Raw genomic sequence first — 26,393 nt, 5'->3', positions numbered from 1 at the left:
CATGCAGCCTTCTCTTCTCCAGGCTGAGCAGCCCCAACTTTCTCAGCCTGTCTTCATACAGGAGGTGCTCCAGTCCCTGATCATCCTCGTGGCCTCCTCTGGACTTGTTCCAACAGTTCCATGGTCTTTTTATGTTGAGGACACCAGAACTGCACATAGTTCTCCAAGTGAGGTGTCAGGAGAGCAGAGTAGAGGGGCAGGATCACCTCCTTTGACCTGCTGGTCACACTCCTTTTGATGCAGCCCAGGATACGGTTGCTTTCTGGGCTGCGAGCGCACACTGAAGCCGGCTCATGTTCATTTTCTCATCAGCCAACACCCTCAAGTCCTTCTCTGCAGGGCTGCTCTGAATCTCTTCTCTGCCCAACCTGTAGCTGTGCCTGGGATTGCTCTGACCCAGGTGTAGGACCTTGCACTTGGCATGGTTAAACTCCATGAGGTTGGCATCAGCCCACCTCACAGGCGTGTCGAGGTCCCTCTGGATGGCATTCCTTCCCTCCAGGGTATCAACCGAACCACACAGCTCGGTGTCATCGGCAAACTCGCTGAGGGCGCACTCAATCCCACCGTCCATGTCAGCGATGAAGATGTTGAACAAGACCGGTCCCAACACCGATCCCTGAGGGACACCACTCGTTATTGGTTTCCAGCCGGACATTGAGCCATTGACCACAACTCTTTATGTGCGGCCATCCAGGCAGTTCCTTATCCACCGAGTGGTCCATCCATCAAATTGATGTCTCTCCAATTTAGAGACAAGGATGTCACGCGTTCTATGTTTGTTCTGCATTTCTACATTGTTATAGTTTAAATTCAATTTATTGAATTTAGTACTTAGTATGAAAAGTTTAGTCCCTTAGTACTAAAGTGACCTCTGTCTTCCTTTAGCCACCTGAACGGCAGATTGTGGTTGGAATCTGTGCCATGACCAAAAAGTCCAAGTCAAAGCCCATGACACAGATTCTGGAGCGTCTGTGCAAGTTTGAGTATATCACAGTGGTGATCATGGGGGAAGATGTTATCCTGAATGAACCGGTGGAGAACTGGCCCTCTTGTGACTGCCTCATATCCTTCCACTCCAAAGGTAAAAAGTCTGTGGCAGGCTTTAGCATACTTGAGATCTGAGCAAGGGACCTTCCACTCATTTTCCACTCCCTGCCTTTGTCTTTCAGGATTCCCCCTGGATAAAGCAGTTGCTTATGCCAAGCTGTGCAAGCCGTTTTTGATTAATGACCTTGACATGCAGTATTACATCCAGGACAGGTAGGTGTGTGTGATCCATTAAAGCACTTTCCCTCTTCCTTTGTGTGACTCTTCTCCTCAGTGTGCTGTGCAAACTTCGTCTTCCTGGCCACAAGCAAATGAGTGAGATGGGGAGGAAGGGGACCTTTCTCGGTCTTGGGGATTTTTTGTGTTCATTTGACTTTGTTCTTCATCTGTGGGAGTGAAGCCTTGGCACTTACTGAGGACATTCTAGACTCTTGTGATACCGTTTCTGTCCTCTACAGGCGTGAAGTGTATCGGATCCTTCAAGAAGAGGGAATAGACTTGCCCCGCTATGCTGTGCTCAATCGAGATCCTGATAGACCAGAAGGTGAGTGTCCAGGCTCTGCCAAAAGCCATTGTCGCGTACTGCACTGTTTCAGATACTCTGCAAGAAGCAGGTACTGACGATCAGTTTGGAGAGTCCTGATTCACAAGTCTGTTGTTTTTTGTGAACAAAGTTCTCAACAGCAGAACTGTCTGTCGGGCCAAGACTGAAGGGCTTCAGCTCTGCACTGGGGCTGTTGCACCCTTTCCTGAAGTGCTGCTGCTGTGCTTTGTCTCCAGAGTGCAACTTGGTGGAGGGAGAGGACCACGTCGAGGTAAATGGAGCTGTTTTCCCAAAGCCATTTGTAGAGAAGCCAGTCAGTGCTGAAGACCATAATGTGTATATTTACTACCCGACGTCAGCAGGTGGGGGCAGCCAGCGGCTCTTTCGGAAGGTGAGGAGGGTGACTCCAGGTTTGGTGCTAGAACCAACAGATATGTGGCTCTGAAACCCATGTAGCTTCAGGAAGGAGTGTTGGGGGCAGGTGGAAGGGAAGGGAAGGTTTTGTGCTGGGGAGATCTAGACCTTAGAACTTCTAGCTCAACCCCATCTATCTGAGAATTGCAGAAGGGCATATTTTAGTGGTAATGCTGACCTTGCCTTCCTGGTTGACCTGTGTCCTGTCTAGCAGTCACAGAGCCATGTTCTGTGTTGAGCTGCATGCTGTTTTTTCCAGATCACTTCCTCAGTTTATGGAGATAAATTTTTTTAAACTTATGTTCCTGTCCTCTAGCATCATTGTTGACCTTCTCAGCTTAGTGTAGCTTGAAAACGTGTTAAATGAGGTGTTCATTCTTAGATTGCACAGGGCATCTGCCCTTACGCACTTCCACTTCGCCAGCACACAGTTAATAGCTGTGATGTTTCTTTTTTCCAATCAGTTACATATCTGCCGTTAATAAATGGATTGTTCCTTAGGTAACGTGCAGGCATGCCACTTGAGGTTGTCTCCAGAGCCTTACTAAAAATGAAACCAACATCATCATGTACCCATAAGAGCAGTCAACTGTCTGAGAAGGAAGTTAAATGGCTCTGATTATTGCCCATCATCCTTTATTCTCATTTGATTATTAGCTAGGCTCCTTTCTTTCTGGGTCCTTAGCCACTGTTTTTTGTTCCATATCCTTGTAGTGATTGGAGTCAACTTAATGGTCTGTAATAACTTTTCTTGTCTTTAAAGCCTGGAAGAGGCTGCATTTTGGAGTCTCTTTTGTCCTATATAAATAAGTGTGTTGGAATAGGTGGGAGTTCTGAGAGGCATTCTGCTAATTCTTGGCCTATGCAATGAAACTTACTCTTGTTGTTCTTCCATCTAAGAAAAGGAGCTCCATGCTCTTCCTTGAGGTGTTTATTCTCTACTTTCAGATTGGCAGCCGGAGTAGTGTGTATTCCCCAGAGAGCAGTGTGAGGAAGACAGGCTCATACATTTATGAGGAATTTATGCCTACAGATGGCACTGATGTAAAGGTAAGGAAGAGTCTGGATTAGCTCCATCCTTCAGCAGGCCTGGGATTCCTGAAAGTTGGGCAGTCCTGCTTAGTCCTACTTAGATTCTTGAGTGTTTGTGAGGTGCTGACTGTGCAGCCTGGATCCCAAAGTGGGGAGCAAGTGTTCTGTAAGTTGTAACAGGAGGTGTATGATACCATTTGTTCTTCTCTCTGCGTCTGCAGTAGAAGCACCTTCTGGAAGCTGCAGGCAATCTAGCTGGTTATGTCAGGTTCACCTATTTCTCTTCCCAGGTGTACACTGTGGGGCCGGACTATGCCCATGCTGAGGCTCGCAAATCCCCTGCTTTGGATGGGAAGGTTGAACGGGATAGTGAAGGGAAAGAAATCCGTTACCCAGTCATGCTGACTGCCATGGAGAAACTAGTTGCTCGGAAAGTCTGCGTAGCCTTTAAGGTCTGTGTTTTATCTCCAGTGCAGGCAGGATACTCCACGAATGTCTGATCCAAATCTCAGTGTTGAAGGCTGAGCTCTGTTACCCCAATGTGGGTCTGGTGCTGCAGTCTTGGGTGCCTGATGGCAGTTGCTGTCTCTGCTGGCTGGGTGCAGCTGGTCCTGCTGGCCATGGCAGACTGCTGGTCAGAGACGACTGGGAAGGCAGGAGGGCCTGCAGCAGATGCCTTCTCTGCTCTTGGGTGGCTGGTGTCCAGCATACATCTGAGTATTTCATATCAGGTTCTGAGCATGCTTCTGTCCATCTGACCTGTGCTCATCACATCTTTACTGTTTCCTAGTTGTGCTTATGTGCAAAACTTGGTCTTCTTCTGCTTTCTTCTATTTTTAATATGTCTTTTGTGCATATTTGTGTTCTATTTTATAGGTAGGTAGAGTGAGTGTGTGAGTCTAGGTATGGTGAAATGACACGTTCAGCAATGGCAACAGCAGAAACACTTGGCTTCTGCTTCTACCCCCACTGCCATCTGCAACCCATACAGTTGTGCTCATACAGCTTTGGGCTTGTTCTACCTTGTAGCCCAACTTTCCACCTAGTGAAGGATGTCTTTGCCTGCACTGCTTATTGTCTGTCCATCTGTCCATCTATTCAAAATTGTTGGATCTAAAGGCAAGAGCAGGAGAGCCAGGTGCTGCTCTTGTCTAAAGCTTTCAGATCTCTGGGAGGTGGGGCGTGACTCTGACAGCTTAATCCGAGAGCTCATGGGTTGAGCTTTTGATACAGCTGTGAGGGTGTAAAGGCTCCTCTAAGGGGCCTGTTCCTGCTGGCTGTATTTTCACACTTCTTCAAGGCTCCTGGGGCAGGCATGGAGTGGAGAACGTGGCGAATGGCTGCAGCACCAGCAGAGCAGTGCTGCGCAGTGTGCACTGGCTGCGTTGTGTGTGCCCGGGCTGCTGTCCCCTCCTGCACTCCCTCACAGCGTACCTGAGTCCTGTGACCTCTGCTTCCTCATGCAGCAAACAGTGTGTGGGTTCGACCTCCTGCGGGCAAATGGCCACTCCTTTGTCTGCGATGTGAACGGCTTCAGCTTTGTGAAGAACTCCATGAAGTATTACGACGACTGTGCCAAAATCCTTGGGTATGTAAAATTAGAGTTTTGATAGCAGGTAAAGAAACTGATATCAAAGGAAACTGAATATGGGGTGCTGATCAGTACATTGGAGAGGTCTGCAGGTGGTTCATGCAGGGACATTTGTTCAGCAGGTGAGAGCTTGGCTCTGGGAGAAGTGGGTTAATTACTTTTAGCCCCTGGAGCTTCTGCCTGTGTTGGCCTTAGCTGTCTAGTCTACAGCTAGATGTATCTTACAGGACTTTCCATTGGGTGCTAAGTCCAGCTGCAGTATTGGTGATGTGAGGAAAATTGGTGTCCCTTTAGGGTGCCCTGATTAGCCAGCCCATGGTGTGGTAGATGTCTCTGCAAGGATGATGAATGGAAATTCTGTGGCTCTCCAAATCTTCCAGCTTGGACCACTAAGGAGAAGGTGGAGAACCAAGGGAATGGAATTTCTTGTGAGATTTGTATTATAATCTCTTCCAGAAATATAATCATGCGGGAATTGGCTCCCCAGTTTCATATTCCCTGGTCCATTCCAACAGAGGCAGAAGACATTCCCATCGTCCCCACAACTTCAGGCACCATGTGAGTACCTTCTCAAGAGAATGCTGGTGATGGCCAGATGAGGGACAAAGTGCAAACCATGTCCCAGGAACAGACATCATCCAGCAGCATGACATTGTCAGCTGCTGTCTTGGTTGCAATCCTGAAATGCCTGTGGAAGGGCTTAGCCATGCACACAAAAGGGTTGATGAATGGTAAAGAAGTCATAGTTTTGGTGAATGCAGACAAGCAGCCATTGCAGGAATTGCAGAAACTGCTCACATGGCTTTCAGAAGGCCCAGGTTCTTGGTCAGCACAGGAAGCTGATGAGGGCATCACTGCAGCTGGCTCAGTGTTCAGCAGGCTGCTTGCCTGGGGAAGAGGTGTGTGGAGCTGCCAGTGGAAAGGGTGGAAAACAATCAGCTGAAGTGCTCACATTGCCTGTACACTTGCAGACCCTCACTTTACTGTCCACCATCTGAGGCTAAAAGATCAATGGCAGAAGTTTCTTTATGATCCTCAGCACACCTGCATGCATGGAAGAAGTGAACAAAGTACGTGCTACTATAGCAAACCAGATGACCTGGTAGTGTCTGCAGTACTTTGCTTTTATAGCCTTGTACTTGGTTTCATATGGGAGTTCTTCCACTGATGAGAAAAGCAGCTGTCAAAAGGATGGAACTGAAAGAACAATGGGAAATTGCTTTCTGGTGGCGGTTCTGGAGTGTAGGGGCACATTTGTCAGGTGTATATTGTGTTTCTTCAGGATGGAGCTTCGTTGTGTTATTGCAGTCATTCGTCATGGAGATCGCACCCCAAAGCAGAAGATGAAAATGGAAGTGAAGCATCCCCGGTAAGAGTCAAGACAAGAAGATGCTGTGCTGCTGAGAAGTGAGGAGGGCCTGTTTTCTCACTCAAGAGGAGGAGCACAAGGGCTGAGTGCATGGGAGGCAGTGCTTTTTCCTGGTTCTGTTCAAGCAAATGCTTTCTGCCCAGTTGGGGGATCCCCCTTTCACCATAAGGATCTGGCACCTTCTGTGTGAACACTGCAAGAAAGAGTGAATTCTGTTAGGTGCTGCAAAGGGAAGTGTTCCCTTTGTGGATTAAGCACAGCCAGCAACTTGACACCGTGCAGCCACTCGTTCACTTCCTCCTTTCTTCCTTCCAGCTCCCAGTGGGATGGGGAGGAGAATGGAAAGAATGTAACTCCCATGGGTTGAGATAAGAACAGTCCAGTAACTAAGATATAATACAAAACTGCTACTACTAATAATAATAGTGATAAGGGGAATAACAAGGGGAGAGACTATAAAAGTAAAAAGGAAACGGGAAAAAAACCCCATCAACAAACACAAGTGATGCCCAATACAATTGCTCACCACCTGCTGACCAATACCCAGCCTGACCCCAGCACGATCTGGGCCTTCTGGGTAACTCCCCCCAGGTTCTGTGCTGGGCATGACGTGCTGTGGCATGGAATACCCCTTTGGCTAGTTGGGGTCAGGTGTCCTGTCTCTGCTTCCTCCCAGCTTCCCATGTCCCTCCTCACTGGCAGAGCATGAGACTGAAAAGTTCTTGGTCGGGGTAAGTGCTACTGAGCACCAGCTAAACCATCAGTGTGTTACCAGGGTTATTCCCAGACTAAAGCCAAAACCCAGCACTGCACCAGATCCTAGAAAGCAGAAAAATAGCTGTTAGAGCTGAACCCAGGGCAACCCCACTAAATGGGAAGCTGGTGACTGCTTCCTTTTTGTACCTGAAGATGGAAACACTTGTTTTTATCAGAATTTCTGAAGCACAGAAAGGAGCCAGTGGGTCTACTTGTTCTCCCTGAAGAACAGAGCATGAATGCCTATGGAGGGATGACAGTTCTTGTAGCACTAAAACAGCAGAAACTGGATCAGGGCTCTTTGTTGTCTCTGTTCAGGTTCTTTGAATTATTTGAGAAATATGATGGCTACAAGACAGGGAAGTTGAAGCTGAAGAGACCAGAGCAGCTACAGGTGGGTCCTTTCTGGGGCTGCTGTGTGGAACGTGCAGGTAAAACAGATCCCAGTGTGAGGCAATTCTTTGGGAGGGTGGTGCTCTCAAAAGAGCAACAGTGTCATGCACAAACACTCCCTTTCTTATTCCTCACTGTGTGCACCCTCAGCTGGGTGATAGCAGTTCCATTCCGAGAGTGGAATGGAAACTGTTCCTGGCTGATACAAGGACTATAGGATGGGAATGACCTGATGCAACTTGCCCATCTGCTGTGGATGCCTCTGGTGAAAGATGGGTCGAGGTGAGGGAGTGGGGTAGTTGAAGGCACCTGCTTGGTTCTGAACAGGGCTGGAGCACAGGGTGGGGATGAGCCAAACTGCAGCATGAAATTTGTCCTGTCTGAGCTGTGTCTTGTGAAGTGACGTGTCCCTGGTGCTGGTTTGTGTGAACCTGATGCTGGGTGAAGCCATCTAGAGGCCTCGCAGGAGTACAGTGGTGAGTCCGAGGGAGAGTTGCTGGATGCTTGAGACTGTCTGCTCCCCAACAGGAAGTGCTGGACATTGCACGGCAGCTTGTGGTGGACCTGGGAACCCACAGTGACTGTGAGATTGAGGAGAGAAAATCCAAACTGGAACAGCTAAAGAGCGTCTTGGAGATGTAAGGGCTCGTATCTCAGGGCACTGTGAGTTTGCCTTAGAGCTGTGGGTCTGGTGTTGGCATCACAGAAGCAAAGGAAGGGTTTCTCTCAGGACCATAGCTTGCTGTGGCATACATAGGCAGTGTCTGTGCTCAGGCCATGTCTGTGGAGCTCAGAGGATGATTTTGTGCTGTGATTGCTTCCCCTGCTCTCTCTGCTCACTAGGGATGTGGTTCTCCTTGGGGTGCTGGCAGACTAGGCTTTTTTTCTGTGATTCACTTAAAGATGTAGCTAGAAATGAACTTAGGTTGATTAAAGCCCCAGTGAGGTATGAGAGCACAGAGAGCTGTCAGCTGAAGGGCAGGCAAGTGAGTGGATCTTTTACTTGAATATGGGGGAGTTGTTTGGTTTTGAGGCTGCATGTTGGGTCGCAGGTAGATGGCAGAAATGTTCGCGTTGCGTTGCAATTGGTGTTGCAGCATGAAGTCTCTTGCCTGTGCTGTGTTTTTGCTGTGTGGTGCCTGGAGACCTCTGGGCAAAAGGTGAGTGGGGTTGATTTCTTTAAATTGTTTCCCTCCCTCTCCTTGTGACAGGTATGGACATTTTTCTGGCATTAACCGTAAGGTTCAGTTAACCTATCTGCCTCATGGACATCCAAAAGCTGCAAGTGAAGATGAAGGTAAAGAAACCTGGCCTCTGGATGTGGAAGCAAGATTAGTGACCCATATCTTACCTTTGCTCACAACATATGGGGGTTGGAGTGATGCATAATGTCATGTTCCAACATACCGTGATGGTGCCACAGGGCTTATGCTTCGAATTTAATGAATGTCAGCCTGTGCCTTCAAAAAATAGTGTCTCTTAATTTCATACCTGCTGTTTTGGCTCCTGGGGATTTTGGGTCAGGCTTGTGTTGATAACACTCTACAGGATGCTGATGACAAGCTCCTCTTCCTCCCCTCCTCTCCCCGTGCAAGCTCAGCTGTGAGATCTGATGTAGTGAGTAGCTGTTTGTCTCCTAGAAGCTCGACGAGAGTCTTCCCCATCCCTTCTCCTGGTGCTCAAGTGGGGTGGGGAGCTGACACCAGCAGGAAGAGTCCAGGCAGAGGAGCTGGGCCGAGCTTTCCGCTGTATGTACCCCGGTGGCCAAGGTGAGCTTTGCCCATGTGTCTGGTCCTGTCCTGTGACTGTGCCAGACTGTCCAGCCCAGCAGTCACCAGCATGCAGGGTGCTCAGACGTCTGTGGGCTGTGTGCAGCCTGTGTGACTTGGGTCTTTACTGGTTTTGTGCTTTTAGCTAGGATAGGGTAAACAATTCCAGTGGGTTTTGCACCCAAAGCTCCCTAAGCTGGCTAGAGATGTCTGCTGCAGTGGGTAAACTCTAGCATGTCTTGGAGCACAATTAGCATTATTCCAACTAATGTGCCAGTATTCACAAAAGAGGAGCCGTTCAAGTAAGATATGTTCTGATGCAGCAAATATGAATTTCCCTATGATTAACAAGGAATTAGGTCAGATGTAGAAAACAGGAAATCTTACCTTGGAACAAAGGGAATTCTGCCTTGAGCCAGGAGAATAGGAAGGTAATTTCTCCATATTTTCTCTGCCATAATTCTCACTCTGAAAAGCATTTAGTACACAGGCAGCTCAGCAAGAGCTTGGAGGGAAAAGACTAAGATTGCCTTTTTTATCCAAGTAAAGAGTCAGAAGTCATACACTGCTGCTGTATTGATCTGATGAGACCAGTATTGGATACCACTTCTCCTGCACTTGTATGCTTAATTAATTCCTTAAATACTTAAATGTAATTAAATTTGAAAGTAATTAAGGTAATTTAAATGAAATAAATTTCCTTCTGGAGTAAGAAAGAGTTGCCCTCGGTGGAAGAGGATTGTGTCAGGGAATACTTAAGCAAACTGGACATGGTAAGTCGATGGGCCCTGCAGAATCATCCTTGAATGCTGTGGGACCTGGCAGGTGTCACTACAAGGCCACTCTAGATGATCTTCAAAAGGTGGTGGGGACTGGGGGTGTGCCTGAGGGCTGGGGGAGAGGAAATGTCACTTCTAGCTTCAAAAATGACAAGGGGGACCAAAGGAGGCTGGTCAGCCTTGCAATCTGAGGGACAGTTATAGAGCAGCTAATCCTGCCTTCATGACAAGGCCTGTGTGCCATTCTTGAACAGGGGAATGGTGAGTTAGAAAGGCTGGGGACTTCCCAGGCCTGTTGTGGATCTCTGAAGCCAGAGCTGAGAGGATCAGCCATTGACTTGGACAAGAGACTGGGGAGACAAGAAGAGAGGGTGCAGGAGAGGCCATTCCAGTTGAAGCACAGGGACTTGATTGCAGTGGAATGACCCAAAACCTGAGAGGAGACCTGTCTGCAGAGCTCTGGTCAAGTGGAGTGCAGTTACCAGCAGGTAGGGCTGAGCCCTAAGGTGTTAGTCGATACCATTTTTGAGCTAGCTGCTCTGTATCTGGTGAGCACTGAGTGGCTTCCCTCTTGCTCACAGTAGAGCTCGGTGTGAGCATGTACAAGGTGACTTCAGTTGTTCTGAGTCATGGCTTTGGAGATGTCTGCTTCACACAGTCACTCGTGGAGACTTTGCTGTGAAATGCTGTGTTCGTGGGTAGCAGATGGAACATGGCAGCTTTGTCCAGATAGATAGCTGACTTGTGGCTTATGTCTGTCCTTGTCTAACAGGGTGTTTCTTTGAGTTGTGAGCTCAGAGCTGGGAGCAATTTTCCTATCTTCTCATGCAGTGTGACTGGGTACTGTGCAAAATCATCATGGGATTCCAGACAGCAGGGAATTAGTCACCACTGCACTGTCTTTGGAGGGTCTCACTCCAGCTGCCTGGGCCGCTTTCTGCCATTCCTGATCTGACTCCTGTGGTTGACTCAGCCATCATAAACAAACCATCAGTTTGTGCTGTGAGATGTGCTTTGGGAGCCAGGAGCCTTGCTGCTGAGCAGCTCTGCCTGCAGTTCTGATGGCAGACACGCGTCGAAGGAGGCAGGGGTTTGTGCATCTCAAGCTATCCAGGCAGGCAGAACAGTCGTGGAGTGTTCAGGGAGGGCTGCTGCAGAATTTGGGCAGCATCAGATTTCACTGGTGGATGTTTGCTGTTTTGTTTTTTTTTTTTTTCCTCAAAATGAGCTTTCCCAGGTTAAGCAAAGTCTGAATCCCAGTGCAGTCATTGTCAACAGCCGCAGCAGTCTTCTTCGGAGAAGCCTAAATGCTGGCTATAGAATTGATTCATTCTCTGCATAACTTTGTTGCTACAATGGAGTCTGTTGTCTAAAGCAGTATATTCAGCTGATAGTTTTGCAGGTGTCAGAATATCCATTTTGAGTTTGTTCTCTGTTCCAGGTGACTACGCTGGTTTCCCTGGATGTGGCTTGCTCAGACTGCACAGCACCTACCGTCATGATCTCAAGATCTATGCCTCAGATGAGGGACGAGTTCAGATGACAGCAGCAGCTTTTGCAAAGGTTCTTCCTCCCTTTTAGGCATCAGTTAGGTCTGCTACATTAATCTTAAAATATGCCAGTTCTAAAGGAAAACCTCTGGTGATAAATAAAGAGCTGTCATAGGAGCTTCCCCCTCTGTGGTGGGAGGATGGTGGTACACTAAATAGCAAGTGTATGGGGCAGTACTGGAAATCTAGTGTAGCTGCATATGTATGCTATGTTTAGTATCCTGTCCAGGATAGGACTCTGGCTGGTGAAGGGGTTATTTATGGAGTATTTGATGTCAGAGCACTTCAAACCTGTTGCTGAGTATTAATTGCCTCCAAAATGAGTGTTTCTTGGATGACTGCCTAGCCAGAGTGGTTATTCTTTGACTGCTGGATTTAAAATGGGAATGAAATGTCTTTGGTGCAGTGTGAGGTGGAGGGCAAACAGGTTCATCTGCAGTTAAAGCTTGAGCCAAGGGTGACCTTAGCTGTACTTCAAAGCCTCTGCTGTATCACCATTTCCCTGCAGACTGGGTTGTCTGCTCAGCAATTGCCTAGACAGATCTGGGCTGTGCAGGCTGTGCTGACCTTTTGTGTTGAGTAGCTCTAGGAGCATTCCAGAGTCACTGGTGACTGTAGGTACTGTTGCTGTATAACTGCTCCTTAAGGACAGTTGGGATTTCACTTAGGTTGACTGAAGGCTGGCCATGAAACTACCAGAAATGCTTTTTGCTTGGGTTGCACATAGCTGAAACCTTGTTTGGTGTTGCTGTAGGGTCTGCTGGCCCTGGAAGGAGAGCTGACCCCCATCCTGGTGCAAATGGTGAAAAGTGCCAACATGAATGGTCTCCTGGACAGTGACAGCGATTCCCTTAGCAGCTGTCAACACAGAGTGAAGGCACGACTGCATGAGATCATGCAGAAGGATGCTGAGTTCTGTGAAGAGGATTACGAAAAGGTAAAGCACCTGTGGGGCTTTATTACTTCCTGTATCTGGAAGGAGAATAGTGGTGGTTTGATGTGAAGCCTGCTGGTATGTGAACAGTAGTTGGTTATTCTGAGATCAGTTCAAGATGACAGGATATAAACTGAATTTAAGAAGGGAAAGGGCAGGCCCCTGCCTTTCTCCAGGTGATAATCCTCAGTGTTGCTCCATTGTCCCCTTCAAGAATCTTCCTCTCCTATTAGAAGTCCCAGGGCATTTTATTCTTACGGGTGTGCTAAAAAGAATTCTCATGGTTTGCTGCACTCTGCCCAGTTGCTGTGGGCAGGCAGTGCACCTCGCCGCATCCCAGATCTGTGCTCTGTGCCTGTGTGAACATGTTGTTTGGATATGAACCCTTTTGTGTTCCTATCAGTGTCTGATAAGTGCAGAGGAGAGAGCATGGACTACATCCAGCACAGCAACCAATAAAAGCACTACATCCGCTTCTCCAGCAAGTCCCCAAACCACGGTTTTTCCCAGGTTGAGATCTGGTTACTGGCCTGAAATCCGTCACCATTAAGGAACAGATTTACCATCTCAACTATTTAAAACTTCTGTGAAACCCTTCTGCTGAAACACAGAAGCAAAGTTAGACAAGAGTGGATATTGTAGGTGGAGGGAGGTCTGATCTGGTAGGAGCAGTTGTTTGCTCCCTATGAGTTTGGTCCTGAGAAAGTTTTAGAACATGCCTAAGTACCCCTAGGAATAGGCCAGCTTCTTGCACTCTGCTGGGGACACTTCTGTATGGATCAGAAAGCAGTAGAGCTGCAAAAGGCAAACATTGTGTGTTTCCAGTGTGTGAGGATACTAACTAATCTCTACTGGTATCTTCTCTCAGCTAGCACCTACAGGCAGCGCTTCTCTGCTCAACTCCATGACGTTTATCCAGAATCCAGTTGAGGTCTGCAACCAGGTGTTCAGCCTGATTGAGAATCTCACCTCCCAGATACGAAAACGTCTGGAAGACCCAAAATCTGCAGGTGAGCATCAGAACTGGAAAGAGTCTGGAGCAGATTCTTTGTTGTTACATCTTCAGAACTCCCAAACACCACTGTGGTTTATGTTTGTAGCAAAGAAATTCTAAAGCAAAATGCTGTATGTGCTATTGATGTAGAAGGCTCCTATTTCACTTTAAACTACAGTTAAAGAGAGCTGTGATGTATAGGGAATGACATGTGCATCTTGGGTTTGGAGTGAATGTGAACAGCAGCAGTATAGCCTGGAGAGCGAGGCCTGACTTTTTCAGGCATTTCCTGTAGGGAGCTCAGGACTATAAACAGTAAGTTTATCAGTCATGATTTGCTCATCTCTAAGAACTTTCCTAGTAACAATGCAGAGGTTTTTAGGAGGCATCTGTGGGACATTTCACACAGTTTATGGCAGATATGAGCCAACAGGCAAGTAGCTTCACTTTTCTCAAGTATTTTGGGAGTAGCTTGTTTCTGCAGGTTAAAACTCCATGCAACAGGTCCAGTGGATTTTCCAGTCTGGGATCTCTGTGGGTGACATATGATCAGAGCCCTTCTGTGCTGAGAGAAGGGAGTCATAGCTGTCACTTGAACTCTACATGGAAGAAGTGAGGATGTGAATGTGGTTGGGTGTTCTCTGTGTTTAGACCTGCAGCTGTACCACAGCGAGACTTTAGAACTGATGCTGCAGCGCTGGAGCAAGCTGGAGCGAGATTTCCGCATGAAAAACGGGCGCTACGACATCAGCAAGATCCCTGATATCTATGACTGCATCAAGTACGATGTGCAGCACAACTGTGCACTCAAACTGGAAGGCACAGCTGAACTCTTCAAACTCTCCAAAGCCCTGGCAGATGTGATCATACCCCAGGTACAGTCTTGCGCGTGTGATGATGCCTGTGGTGTCAGTTTCTGACCCTTTCCCTGTCTTTTTTCTTGGCTCTCTTGCACGTTAACTCTCAAGGCAGCGTATCACAGGTGTTCCTCAGATATATCTCACACGTGTTTGTATGAGGCCAAAGCCATTTGTGGCTTAAGGAGCTGTCTTCCTGGATGGGGATTCTGACAGCATCAGAATAATGAAGAGATGATGCAGCAGCATTTCTGTGTTCACTGTAGTGCATTATAGCACAGCTGCAAGCTGCGTGTGTGCTATAGCAACTTCCCGTTCTCCACATTCAAGACCAAACAGGGGGAAAGAGATTTCTGTTATGAAGTCAAGGCTTGTTCTGTCAAGTTTGTTATTCTTGTCAAACCAGAACTTGTTCAGTGTTCAAAGTTGGCTTGTTTCTCACAAAGTTTATGCCCATGAACATGGGAGGAGAAGGGAGGGCCGCATGCAGTGAATCTCTGTGTTGACCATTGTTCTGTTCCACTTCTGGCAGAAATGCTTCATGCAGATGGGATGAGCTTCTACCAGCAAGGTCCAGTTGTGCTTGTGCCCAGAACTGGTCTTCTAAACTTCTTCACAGTGTTCCCGACAAGATGCAGTTTGGCTGTTTCCAGCAAAGCACTTCAAATTTAATCTCTGCAGATAGCAGTTGTTGCATTAATGCTCATGCCAGGCCAGGACATAAGTTTGTGTGTCATAAGAGGGGTTCCCTGATGGTACGTGTCTCTCAGCTGCTGGAAGAATAGTGACAGTCACGTACAGACAGCGGGAGAAGTCTCTGTCTCTTGTTACCCTCTGCAGTATGGGAAAAAAAATAGAGACGGGTTTTGCATGACATTTCCCTTTCTGTCCTTGCTTAAATGTAGTGGTCATTTCGAAAGGACTATTGATGTCCAGCCTCCTTTCATGTGGATGTAGCAAAGAACCAGGGCTTAAGGGTGTCTGTTGTTTTATTCCCACAGGAATATGGGATTAATAAGGAGGAGAAACTGGAGATTGCCATTGGCTTTTGTCTTCCTCTCATTAAAAAGATCCAGTTGGACCTACAGAGAACCCATGAAGATGAGTCTGTCAACAAACTACATCCCTTGTAAGGACTGTGCTGCTGGTGGCAGGGAGGGCAGCTTTGGAGCAGTGTGTGGGAACCACACCAGAAGAGTGTACTGGTGTGGAAGGAGCCACTCAACATACATTGGAGGACACACCAAGAGGGAGGCATGGTGGTGCTTCTAGAACAGAAGAGAAATAGAAAGGCGCCTTGAGACTGCTGAGTGGGAACATGGTGCCACAGGAGCTAAAGCCCACTGTAGTTGAATAGCTGTGCCTTCGTCCTTGTTTCAGCAAGGGACAAGTGCTAGTATGATGAGGCCACCTCTGCCCCACCATGTGTCTCCATTAGGATAACATAAAACTTGCTGCTTCTGTGCCTGGTGCTCTCACTGTTTGTTCTGATCCTGCTGCTCTTCAACAGTGTGGGGTTATGTTGTTCCATTAGGTGTCCAGAAATGCTCCTGTATAAAAGATGGCAATTCACTGGCAGACTGTGAGTAACACTGGGCTGGTTTTGGTTTAGGTACTCAAGAGGAGTTCTGTCACCAGGTCGCCATGTTCGGACACGGCTCTACTTCACCAGTGAGAGCCATGTGCACTCTCTGCTCAGTATCTTCCGCTATGGGGGGCTCCTGGATGTAAGTGTCCCAGCAGTGCTCACAGAGTAAGCCTCCCTGCTTTTTCTCAGTGGCCCTTCCGAGGTGGACAGTGTATGTTTGTAGTTTGTCACTCTAGCCAGCTCCCCCAGTGATGGTGTGCATTAGTGGCCTCCAGCCAGCTCCATCTGTGCTGTGTTTGCATGTTGCAGCTCCCTGCCTTTCCAGCATGTAGGAGGATTGTTCTTCCTCAGTCCTGACACTGCCTGCCTTGCTTGTACAGAAGCGTGTTTTCTCCAAGAGCTGTCTGGCTGGTTTCAGATGAGTAGAGTCCTACCTGTGTAGGAGGATAGCAGTACAAGGCAATGGGATGAGGGAATTTCTCTTCCTGCTTCCTGCAAGCCTTTATTTCAAGAGCTTGACCCTGTTATTTAGTGATTTTCTGTCAATTCTAAGTCAATAGATCAGTTTGACTTCGGGTTTCAAATGCATATGGGGTGCTCTCTACCAGAGGGACAAATTGCACATTTTTAGGGGACTAACTCATCCAGTCCAACCTTCACTTGTTCGCATAGCCTGCTTCCTGAAGGAATTGACATGCAGACCCTGAAAAAAGCTTTGCTTTAGACTCCTCAAGAGGCTCTCAGATTTATCCTCCCATTTTTAAGCATGATGTTCTGAAATGCCTTGAGAATTTGGGCTTGCTGAGCAGATGTGACTTTTGATGTCTGTGGAAGCTCAGTGTATCTGTAGGCTCTGATCGTACAAGTACCTCTGAATTGCTCACTGGGTAAGGCGTCACTTGTTTCGCTGTCTTGAGTGTCGGAGGATGCTGGGTTGCCAGCACAGGGATATTAGGCTGCATCTGGGTTCATTTGTCCCAGTGGGGTTTACTTCATATCCATCAAGGTGGTGAGATGTCCTGCAGCAGCAGCAGTAGCATTTCAGGTACAGCCATTCCCTGGCTGCGTTGAGAAGCAGTGTGGGGTGGGCTGCCCTGCCGCCTGGAGCCCACGGTGCTGCGTGGCCCTCTAGCCTTTTCATTCGGCATCATGTAAAAGCAGCTTGCCTTTGTCCCTTATGTAGCACAATTTCCTTCCCTGTGCTTTTACTTCGTGAGATTTCTGTAGCCGCTATTTGGGGATGACTGTGTCTGGGAACCTGCTGGGTTATGCTTCCTCCAGTCAGCATGGCACAGGGGGCTTGCGGCTGGCTGTGCTCAGGTCTGCACATGGGTTGTGTGGGGAGCTGTAGTGTCCCTCTATGCAGTTGCTCCTTCCTGTAACCACCCCCTACCCTCACTGCATGGTCATCTCTCTTCATGCAAGTTAAGCAAGGCAGTTTTTGTCCTGACAGTGTTGTTATCTTGTGGAGAGCCAAACTTCCTGAGACCCATTTCACTGAGTGCTGCAAGGTGTCTGCTGTTGCTTATTCCATGTGACTGTTTATGTGTATATATCAGGAAAACAAAGACCAGCAGTGGAAGAGAGCCATGGACTATTTGAGTGCTATCTCAGAGCTGAACTACATGACCCAGATTGTTATCATGCTCTACGAGGACAACAACAAGGTGAGGGATGTAGCTGTAGGATAAAATACTTCCTGCCACGCGATGCAAGGCCCAGTCCCTGAGAGATGAGTTCAGCTGAGAAGTCTGTAGCCTGAGCTCTCTCCACTTGTGGGTAAAGATGGATGGATCAGTAGCACAACTGCTAGGTTTTATTTTTAGGTGGGAGGCAGTGATCCAGTTAGTGCTTGTTGCGTGACAGCAAATGCCACCCTGAGCAGGAATACCAAACTCAAGTAACCAATACTGTCTATTTTAAAGCATTTCCTGGTACAAAAGAATTTGTGGTGTCTTAATATTAATTAAAAAGGAACAGTAGGAAAAAATAAGTTAAAAAAATTATATTTGGATTTTTTTCCCAAATATTTCTAGAAAATATCCAGAAATTCCACATTCATAAACTTTGTTTTATTTAACAAATACACTGCTATAGTCAGGGACTTACATACTGGTACCTTCAGGTAGTAAAGAGGATAATTTCAAAACCATATGGAATGTGCAAGCTGATGGTGATGACCATAAGCAGGTTGAATCCCAGCTCCTGTACTGCAGGAGGCTATAGTGTGTGAGGATGCAGTCCCTTTCCGCCATACAGCATCAAGTTAGAATTTTGTATTCACAGAGCTGATGTGGGGTTCTCATGGTAGGAGTGAAATACTTCCTGGTGCCGTTTGTAAAAGAAAATAAAGGTCTGTATAGAGCTCTCAGGAGTGGTGTAAATCTGTTAGTAAGTAGAGATGGTGAAACTTTTTTTTTTTACATCATTACAGCCAGATACTGTAAAAGCTTTGGCTTCCTTAAAAAAAAAAAAACCACAAAAATTCATGTTAGAGACAGTTACTTAAATCTTGGAACAACCTGATTAAAAATCCAGGAGGGAACCAGTGTGCTGGTTTTGCAGCAGGCATGGGTCAGAAGGGACTATGTTTCAGACTTCTCTATAGAGAGATATACATACAGCCTGATTCCTCAGAGGACCATTTTGTCCTCTGGTGGCTGTTGTCACAAAATAACAACAATTTGAATGCCTCAGCTTTGTGCCAATATAGGCTGTCCTTTTGGATGAGACAAACCTAGAGCCATTATGTTCATGGTTTCTTGTTGCTTTCGCTTTCCTTCCAAAAGGATGCACTTGGGATGCGTGCCGCACCAGTATGGCGAGATGGCCGGATCCAGGCCACGGCCTGTGCTGACAGTGGCACTGATGATTATTTATTTACCTGTTCCCTGTGCCTCACGTTCACAGGACCCATCTTCAGAAGAGCGTTTCCATGTGGAGCTGCATTTCAGCCCTGGTGTGAAAGGCTGTGAGGAAGACAGAAACGTGCCAACAGGGTTTGGCTTTCGCCCTGCCTCTGCAGAGGTGAGCGTGCTGCCTGGCTCTGGCTGCCCTGCCAGCCTCTGCTCCCAGCCAGTCTCCAGCAGCAGGTGGTCCTCTGAGCTTTGCTGTGTGCCACTAATGGGCTGCACCAGGGCTCACCGTGGCAGTCTGGGTGTCCTGCTATCCTCCTGAGCTGCCCAGAGCTGGAGATGCAGGGCTGGGCAGTACCTGGGGAGCGCTTGCAGAGCCACGTGCCTGTAGGTGTCAATGTTTCCCTGCTGCAGAATGAGGACAAGAAAGCAGACCAAGGCAGCCTGGAGGATCTCTCCAAGGAGAAGAGCATGGATGAGCCAGACCACACGCAGCAAAGGTCTCCGCAGCTTTCCGAGCCGGTCAGCATCCAGCGAAGGTCACCGCTGATCAGGAACCGCAAGACTGGCTCCATGGAGGTAACGATGCCTTGCACACCCCTGGTGGTTCTAATGAAGGTCTTTTGCTTGGTTTTGGTTTCTTGGCATTCCTTTTAATGGCCCAGAGTTTGAGTTGATTCTGGGAAGAGATCTGCAGATGTTAAAGAGGGATGTTTTGGAAAACAGGCCTCCCAGACTCCTCCTCATTCAGGAAGGACAGGGGGAGCACAGGTCAGAGGAACTGGTGAGGAAAAGCAAGTAAGGAAATGCTTAAAGACGCAGGTATTATTTAGATTATGTGCTCTGTAGAGGCATCAGGGTAACCAGCTGCAAGCCTGTATGCAATCTCTTCACCTAACTGTGATGACTCCCCTTAGGCCCTTTACCTCTCACAGTTCAGCTTCACATTTCTTATTCCTTTCTCCCATCTAAGATCTCGCACAGACCAGAGGTCCCTGCCAACTGGTGGGTTTCCTACAGAGGGTTTGAACTGCCAGGGTTTAGAACTGTCCTGTTCACTGGTCTGCAAAAAGTAACAAAGATCAATTTTACTGTTCTTACTTCTCTCCTTCAGGGCTGTTACATGTCATAGGGCTAGCTGCGCAGGCAGCAGGCACCTTCAAAATGCTCTAGAGTTGCCCCTCCTTTTGGAGGAACTTTACAGGCATTTTTGCTGTATCTTTTCTGAACCAGTGAAAGCACAGAATCGGGGCTGAAGGTATTTGTTAGCTGGGCTTCCGTCTCTGTGTCATTTACAATGTAATATTTGCATGCAGCAGTTGGCTCTTTGTAAAGGCCCATACTAAGTCAAAGGGGATATACTTCACTGCTGCTAAAGAAGGAAGCCCCACTGATCCCAGCAAGAGACTCAAGAGACAAGGAGCTCAGTACCTGAGTCCCTTCATACTTCTGAAATCTCCACTGATCCACAGCCCAACGCAAACTTGAAATTAAAATGGAGCGTGCACTGTCACAATCTTGGCATATTAGTGCTTTTATGCTTCTTGGGAATTGTGATTTTAAGGAAAAGGCATACTTTTCTTTCCCTTCAGACACCAGTGAGTGTGACACTGATGATACTCTTTGTCTTTGCAGGTGCTGTCTGAATCTTCTTCCAAATCAGGAGGTTATCGCCTCTTCAGCAGTTACTCGAGACAGTCTTCTGAGATGAAGCAAAGTGGCTTAGGTACTGTACTTGACCTGTAACCAGCCTGCTCACATGGACCTCTGTGTTTCTGTGGGCATGTCTGTCTCTCTACATACACATGTGGCTTAAGTTCCTTGTATGTCTCTCTGTATGTTTCATGTTTTCTTTTAGTGTTACTGTTTAGACCACTGTAGAGACTATCTTGTATTTCCTTTTGTGTATGATCTTCTCCTTCAGCTTCTAGCAACAGAAGGTGCACTTTTGATCCCTTATAGTATGTGAGCAGCAGAGCAGGCTGCTTACTTGCAGGTTGCCTTCTGGGTCCACATTGCTGTCATTTGTTCTACCATTTCTGAACTTACTAGGAAGACATAATTTTACATGAGAACTGGTGTGCTTTCTGTTCTGCAAAACAGTAGTTTATATGCAAAGGTGCTCTTCATGTAAGATTATTGTATTTCTGCCTTTACTTCATAAAAATCTCTTCTGCGGAACAGATCCGTCATCTGCAACGGTGTTTGACAGCTCTGTAATTGAGCTGGAATCCCTGGTTAGCCATTCTTTGCATGGTAGCCAGCAGAAGAGAATATTTTGGGGTACTTGGTGTTTTCTGCTTGTCCTTGAGAATACCGCTCCCTGTCATGCTAACCTGAACTATGGCTTAGTAGTTGAAATTCTTCCTGAAATATTTTTACTAAAGCAAGATCTGTTTGGAAATTAAAAAGCTGTCTTTGTGTCCCAAGGTTCAAAGACAGCAGTGAAAGCTAGATCTTGCAAATGACTAATAAGCACCAGGAGGTGGAAATGCCCAAGTTATGCCTGCTTTTTTCCTTTAAACGTTTTTTGCCTTCTGGCCTGGTTCTAGATTTGCAGCATTTCTGATTCATCAGTCCCTTACTCTGTTATGTGGGCATCCTGCAGCTAAGAGGCCTGAAAAAGCCTGATCGTTTCTTTGTTGCGTTTGAATGAACTGCTTCTTTGGAAGCTGGTCCTTACCGAGTAAAGGGAATTTTCTCCAGAGTGGTTAGGAAGTATTCCTGGAGTCTGCCAGCTACACTCCCAGCCAGTTGGAAAAATCTAAGAAGGAATGCTGATGCACATTATTTTCATGAAGACACAATAGCCTTGGCCATAGTGGGTTTTGAATGTGCTGTTTCATGTGGTGCATCTACTTACTTTTGCCTTTCACAGACCACCTGCAAGATATAGTAGCTGTAACAAGCTGCCTTGTTTAGGCTGGAAGATACCTGTGGGTATTCTGTGAATCCATGTGAATCAATACAAGCATTTGTGAGGTGTTGCACAGGCAGCTGCTTGGAGGATTACTGAATACATTAAATGCTACATACAAATTATCTTTACTGTTGGTATGTCTGAGTACCAGAAGGTATGTGCTCTGGAAAGCAGATATTACAGTCTACTTGCTACAGCCTTTTCCAGGTTTCTGAGGAATCTCTGTTTGGCAATAGAGAAGACTACAGCTCTGCTGAACACTTGTTTAGTACTGCTTTTCCTTGACAACAGAATTTGAAATGTGATCCCAGCAGGTTTAATCCCAGGTTCTTACCTGACTTGTCTTGCTGGGAAGCCTGTGCTTGTCAGTCTGCCAGCTGTGAAGCTCTGCAGAGACAAAACGCTGAGCAGGAATTGATAGTCCTGATCTGCGACAGTAGACCTCTAGCTGGATACTCAGCCCAGCCATCTATGGAGTGTTGCAGCTGCAGGCCCAGAAGAGAGACCCCAGATTGCACAGTCCCTGGTTCTTAGGATATCTGTGTTTCTGTGAATTTCTCTTAACCTGAGAACTGTTAAGAAGGATGATGCCTCTGATGCCTCTACCTGTAGAAGTCAAGCTCTTCAGGGAATCATTCTGATTCCTTTCCTGTTTGCAGAGATCTGGTTTCTTCTGCTTTTAGGATCTGAAATGTGCTCTCTAGAAATAATACAGAACTCATAGGAGCTTGAACTTTGCCTTTAATACTTGTCTCAGCAGTTGTGCTATGAGGGGTTCATTCAGATACTGCTTGCTGCCCCTGACAGTGGCAAGCTATCGGTATCTGTGAGAGAACAAATTCTCTGTGAGAATGTCTGTTCAGGTCTAACCTCATGTGTTTAGGCATGCAGGAATGGGAAGCAGGATAGAGCTCCTATAATAACTCTGCTGCTGTACCTGCCAGAATGGTGTCCTTCCTGTAATTTAAAGCCTTGAAATGTCTCTTTGGAAAAGGAGTGGCCCGCAGCTTGCTTTGTCTATGCAAAGTGATGTTTTGGAGGATGCCACGTTTTTTTTGGGGCAGGAGCAAGTGCATTGTTGTGGATTGTCTGCAATAGTGTGTATGCTTCTAGCTTGAGAAGCCTGCAAAGGTTTCAGTGCCTTTCTTTGCATCCAAGAGTACTTCAAAATGGGGTGAAATCACTCCTTGCTGTTTGAGCAATAGAGGTGTTGTATTGCCAATGGGCATGAAGCTTTGTGCTGAGACTCCCATAGGAAAATAATTGAAATTTGTTAGGGAAATAAGGGAATTTTGTTAAATATCTGAAATACTGAAGGTACATCTGAAAATCAAATATACAAAAAAGATCCACCACATACATGAATTGCTAGCAAATGTTGTTACATCTTGACTCTAAGTGGCTCATATGTTTAGGTTAGATATATGGAAGAAGTTCTTTATTGTGAGGGTGGTGAGGCACTAGAATGGGTTGCCCAGGGAAGCTGTGAATGCTCCAACACTGGAAGTGTTCAAGGTCAGGTTGGACAGAGCCTTGGGTGCCATGGTTTAGTGTGAGGTGTCCCTGCCCATGCAGGGGGTTGGAACTAGATGATCTTAAGAACCTTTCTAACCCAGACAATTCTATGATTCTATGTTCTTTAGGATGTGTGTGTGTGTTCGTTTACTTTGGCTACAGTGGGCTCCTGGAGTTTGTTGTAGGCAGTTGCTGTTGTCCATAGAGTCATCTCTGTAAATTCTCTTTTGGCTTAAGGGTGCTATCAAGATGCCTCTGTCTACAGTGGCGTATCCTTAGCTTAATGATTAGTGGCACAAGGTTGCTCAAGATAGAAAGTCACAAAACTCCTCTGCTCCATTTTTATCTGTTGAGGTTATTTTTTTTGCTGGTTTGCTTTTAAGTGGTGGAAGGACGATTGGGAGCATCATCCTGGCTGCTGCTTGACAACGCTTCTTTTGCATTCTGAGAGACTCTGGTTTGTGCTGAGCCAGCACTGGGCTTCAATTCCAGCCACGAGGAGGAAATTGTCTAAGACTTGTGTATCAGTCACCCTGCAGGCAAGAGTTTGTTGCCTGTTTGTCCAAGGACATGTATGTGCTAGTGTATGCTGAGGAAAGCTACCAGCAGCGTCACAGTGGTGGAATAGCTGAAGTTCAGTGCGTATGAGAACCCGTTAGGTCACCCCCCCACTGCTCACGGGAGCAGATGTCTTTAGCTTAGACCTGTGAGTAGCTCTGTGATAGTTCTTCCCCTCATTCACCTCTTGTGAGACTGCATCTGAAGTTCTGCTGTCTTGTCCTGAGCTTCTTACTGCAAGAAGGTGTGGATGTGGTGGGTGTAAGACCATAAAGGGGCAGTGGAGGAGGGTGAGGGCTGGAGTACACGACCTTGGAGGAGAAGGTGGGAGAGCAGGGCTTGTTCAGCTCAGAAGCTCTGGGGAGTGGAAACCTTTATACTGTTCAGCCACCTAAATGGGAGGTTACAGAGAAGACAAATCAGTATAGGCAGGATCTTTTTAACAGTAGTAACAGTTGTACTGTTCCAGCTAAATACTAATAGGCAGTATGTCAGTTTTTTTGCCTTGGCAGACAAGGTGGAACAAGATCAACCTGCTTGTTTCTGGAAGCCTTTTATATGTGGGAGTAAGGTTGTTTTTAGTAGTTGGTATTCTCAGTTCAGAATGCAGCATCAAGATGGTTTAGCAGAGAACTTATAGTGGGTTTGTCTGGCATATAATAAGGTTTTGTCTCACTCACAGTTGCCTTCCTCAGTTGATAATGTTTCAATTGCTCTATGTTCCCTTAAATATCACATAATGTCAGTCACTCTACAGAACACTGTGCTTTGGAGAAGCAAACACCAGCAGTTGCCAAAGCCACTGGTATTAGGTTGCCCTCCTGTGCATGAGAGCGTCTTGCATGCCATATTTCTCACTATAGGATAGGCAAAGTTCCATGCTGTGGGTGCACCTGGTGCTTTGCAAGGGTAGTTCATGGAACAATTGGGTCCTCTCTGGAGTAGCCAGACATGACCAGATGAATGTGAAATATCATCTGGGCAGTCATTAGTGAATGCAAGCTCTCTGCTCACACTGCTTTCCTTACTGCTTGACAGCATCATTAATCCACATTTGCTGATTAACAGATCAGGCAGTCCTCTCTTCCTCTCGGTATCCTGCAGAAAAAGGAGCTTTCCAAAGAGAAGGGGCAGAGGAGCAGAAACATGAAGCCCTGTGACCTGGACATCACTGATTTGGCATCCTGGCTTTTCTGACATGAGTATGTAGATTTGCTGATTGGAGGGTGTCAAGGTGTTTCTCCTAGGGCAGGGCGAAAAAGCCAAATGGAAATAAACCCCTGGATGGAGACAGGAACATTCCTGGTGCTGAGTTTTGGGCTACCTGTGGTGCATTTGGCACTGTTGAATTTAGAATGGGAAATACTGCATCCCTATGCTCCCTGGCATCATTTTTTTTCCTGAGGTTGCCTGTGAAGTGGCCAGTTCATTCCTTATTCTTTGACTAACCCTGCTTTTCTGAAGTTGCATGCAGTGGAGATACAATACTAACACCTTCCATGCCTTTCCAGGGTCACAATGCACCGGCCTGTTTAGCACCACTGTGCTGGGAGGCTCCTCCAGTGCCCCCAACCTCCAGGACTACGCTCGCAGCCATGGCAAAAAGTTTGCCAGCAGCCTGACATACAAAGACGGTATGTGTGTCCCTGTGCAGCAGTGGTTAATCTGTGGACTTTGGTGTCTCAGGATGCTACTGAGGCAAAGACAGACTGCTGAGAAGAATGACAGTAGAACGTGCATATTCATCACATCTACAGTAATGCATTTTATCATATCCCAAGAAATTGTGATTCTTGGTAGGACAAGACAGGAGCTGTTATTGTGTGAGGAGTTTTATGCTGATGTATGGTATTATAACTCAGGGTTCCCAGCATCTGAATGGATGTAAAATTATCTGTTCCCTCTTATTCTTCGTATTAGTTCTAACAAATGGTATTGTAGTCAATACTTTACAGAGTCTGAGTGCCTTTCTTACTGGAATCATAACAAACACTGGCACTGGTGGATTACAAGGTGGGAAGATTATTAATTTGGAGCCTTTGGGAAAAGCAGGAGATTGGTTAATTTGCATTTTTGTCCAGCTTTGAGGAAAGAAAAATGGCCTAGGTGATCAGGGCAGAAAGCTGCTATCCAGTCTCAGAGCTATTGGAACCTCATAAATGCTGTTGTATTGAGACCATTACATATACTGGCTTTGTGTGCAGCTTTTCACTGTGTAAGAAAAAACTGTGTTGCTTCTCTCCTTTGCATGGAGCTCCCTAGCACATACCAGGCTGGGAGTGATAGAGACAGGAAGGGTAAACTGGGAGGGTTTTAGACCCTGCTGTAGCAGTCAGAGCTGCTCAAGGCAGCAAGTGCTGGCTCAGAGGTCCCAGAATAAGCTCATGGTGTTTGACGCAAGACAAGGGTGTGAATACCAGGAGAGCTGCTGAAAAGGTCAGCGAGGGCTCTGACTGCTTTCCTTCCATAACTGCAAGCAGCGTGAATCCAAGGCAGCAGTAGTTCTCAGGGAAGAGCATCAAAGACTGCTTGCTCTATCCCCAGCTGGGAACAGCAGATCCTGCTCAGTCCTGGTGCTGTGCTGCCTGTCTCTGTAGGCTGTGCGGTAGGAGTGTACCCGCAGCTGGCTACTCGTGTTTAAGGTCCAGAGCAGAGTCCTGCTGCATTAGCCTGAATTCAGTGCCAAGGTCTCTGCATGCCAGGACACAGTTGCACCTTCCAGTACTTAACGGGCAGACTGATTTAGCTAGTGTGTGGCTAACACAGCCCAGAATTACTCATCTGGATGTTACACTTCTTTCTTCATGTTTGTTAGTGTGCTGTGGCACTCTGTGCTAGCAGCACCTTGCTGCAGTAAGAGCAATTGTGAGGAAGAAGCAGGGGTCTTGGAAAACCAAGTAGGAGGCAAAAGGGTGTTTAGCTTCC

The 26,393-nt window shown here is 46.9% G+C and overlaps 1 protein-coding gene across 10 annotated transcripts in view; it reads left to right on the top strand.

Moving 5' to 3' along the window:
* PPIP5K1 (diphosphoinositol pentakisphosphate kinase 1) overlaps nucleotides 1-26,393 on the top strand; it is a 44,852-nt gene that overhangs the window by 5,852 nt on the left and 12,607 nt on the right. For 7 of the 10 annotated variants that reach the window (XM_061446434.1, XM_061446435.1, XM_061446436.1 and 4 more), the window contains 24 exons: nucleotides 889-1,084; nucleotides 1,173-1,263; nucleotides 1,509-1,594; nucleotides 1,831-1,985; nucleotides 2,957-3,058; nucleotides 3,331-3,492; nucleotides 4,507-4,628; nucleotides 5,088-5,189; nucleotides 5,914-6,000; nucleotides 7,075-7,150; nucleotides 7,678-7,787; nucleotides 8,361-8,446; nucleotides 8,790-8,918; nucleotides 11,139-11,260; nucleotides 12,002-12,184; nucleotides 13,050-13,191; nucleotides 13,827-14,050; nucleotides 15,034-15,161; nucleotides 15,645-15,759; nucleotides 17,180-17,287; nucleotides 18,531-18,647; nucleotides 18,890-19,054; nucleotides 20,111-20,201; nucleotides 24,980-25,102. In XM_061446434.1, coding sequence (XP_061302418.1) covers nucleotides 889-1,084; nucleotides 1,173-1,263; nucleotides 1,509-1,594; nucleotides 1,831-1,985; nucleotides 2,957-3,058; nucleotides 3,331-3,492; nucleotides 4,507-4,628; nucleotides 5,088-5,189; nucleotides 5,914-6,000; nucleotides 7,075-7,150; nucleotides 7,678-7,787; nucleotides 8,361-8,446; nucleotides 8,790-8,918; nucleotides 11,139-11,260; nucleotides 12,002-12,184; nucleotides 13,050-13,191; nucleotides 13,827-14,050; nucleotides 15,034-15,161; nucleotides 15,645-15,759; nucleotides 17,180-17,287; nucleotides 18,531-18,647; nucleotides 18,890-19,054; nucleotides 20,111-20,201; nucleotides 24,980-25,102 — 3,022 coding nt within the window. The remainder of the gene's footprint in view (nucleotides 1-888; nucleotides 1,085-1,172; nucleotides 1,264-1,508; nucleotides 1,595-1,830; nucleotides 1,986-2,956; nucleotides 3,059-3,330; nucleotides 3,493-4,506; nucleotides 4,629-5,087; nucleotides 5,190-5,913; nucleotides 6,001-7,074; nucleotides 7,151-7,677; nucleotides 7,788-8,360; nucleotides 8,447-8,789; nucleotides 8,919-11,138; nucleotides 11,261-12,001; nucleotides 12,185-13,049; nucleotides 13,192-13,826; nucleotides 14,051-15,033; nucleotides 15,162-15,644; nucleotides 15,760-17,179; nucleotides 17,288-18,530; nucleotides 18,648-18,889; nucleotides 19,055-20,110; nucleotides 20,202-24,979; nucleotides 25,103-26,393) is intronic. The other 3 variants (XM_061446438.1, XM_061446444.1, XM_061446443.1) reach the window with 1 other exon arrangement.

The sequence above is a fragment of the Pezoporus flaviventris genome, unplaced genomic scaffold (genome assembly GCF_033815535.1).
Source record: "Pezoporus flaviventris isolate CSIRO_AGI_PZ_B2104156 unplaced genomic scaffold, CSIRO_AGI_Pfla_v1 ptg000006l, whole genome shotgun sequence".
NCBI lineage: Eukaryota > Metazoa > Chordata > Aves > Psittaciformes > Psittacidae > Pezoporus > Pezoporus flaviventris.
This window is presented reverse-complemented; position numbering and strand designations above follow the sequence as displayed.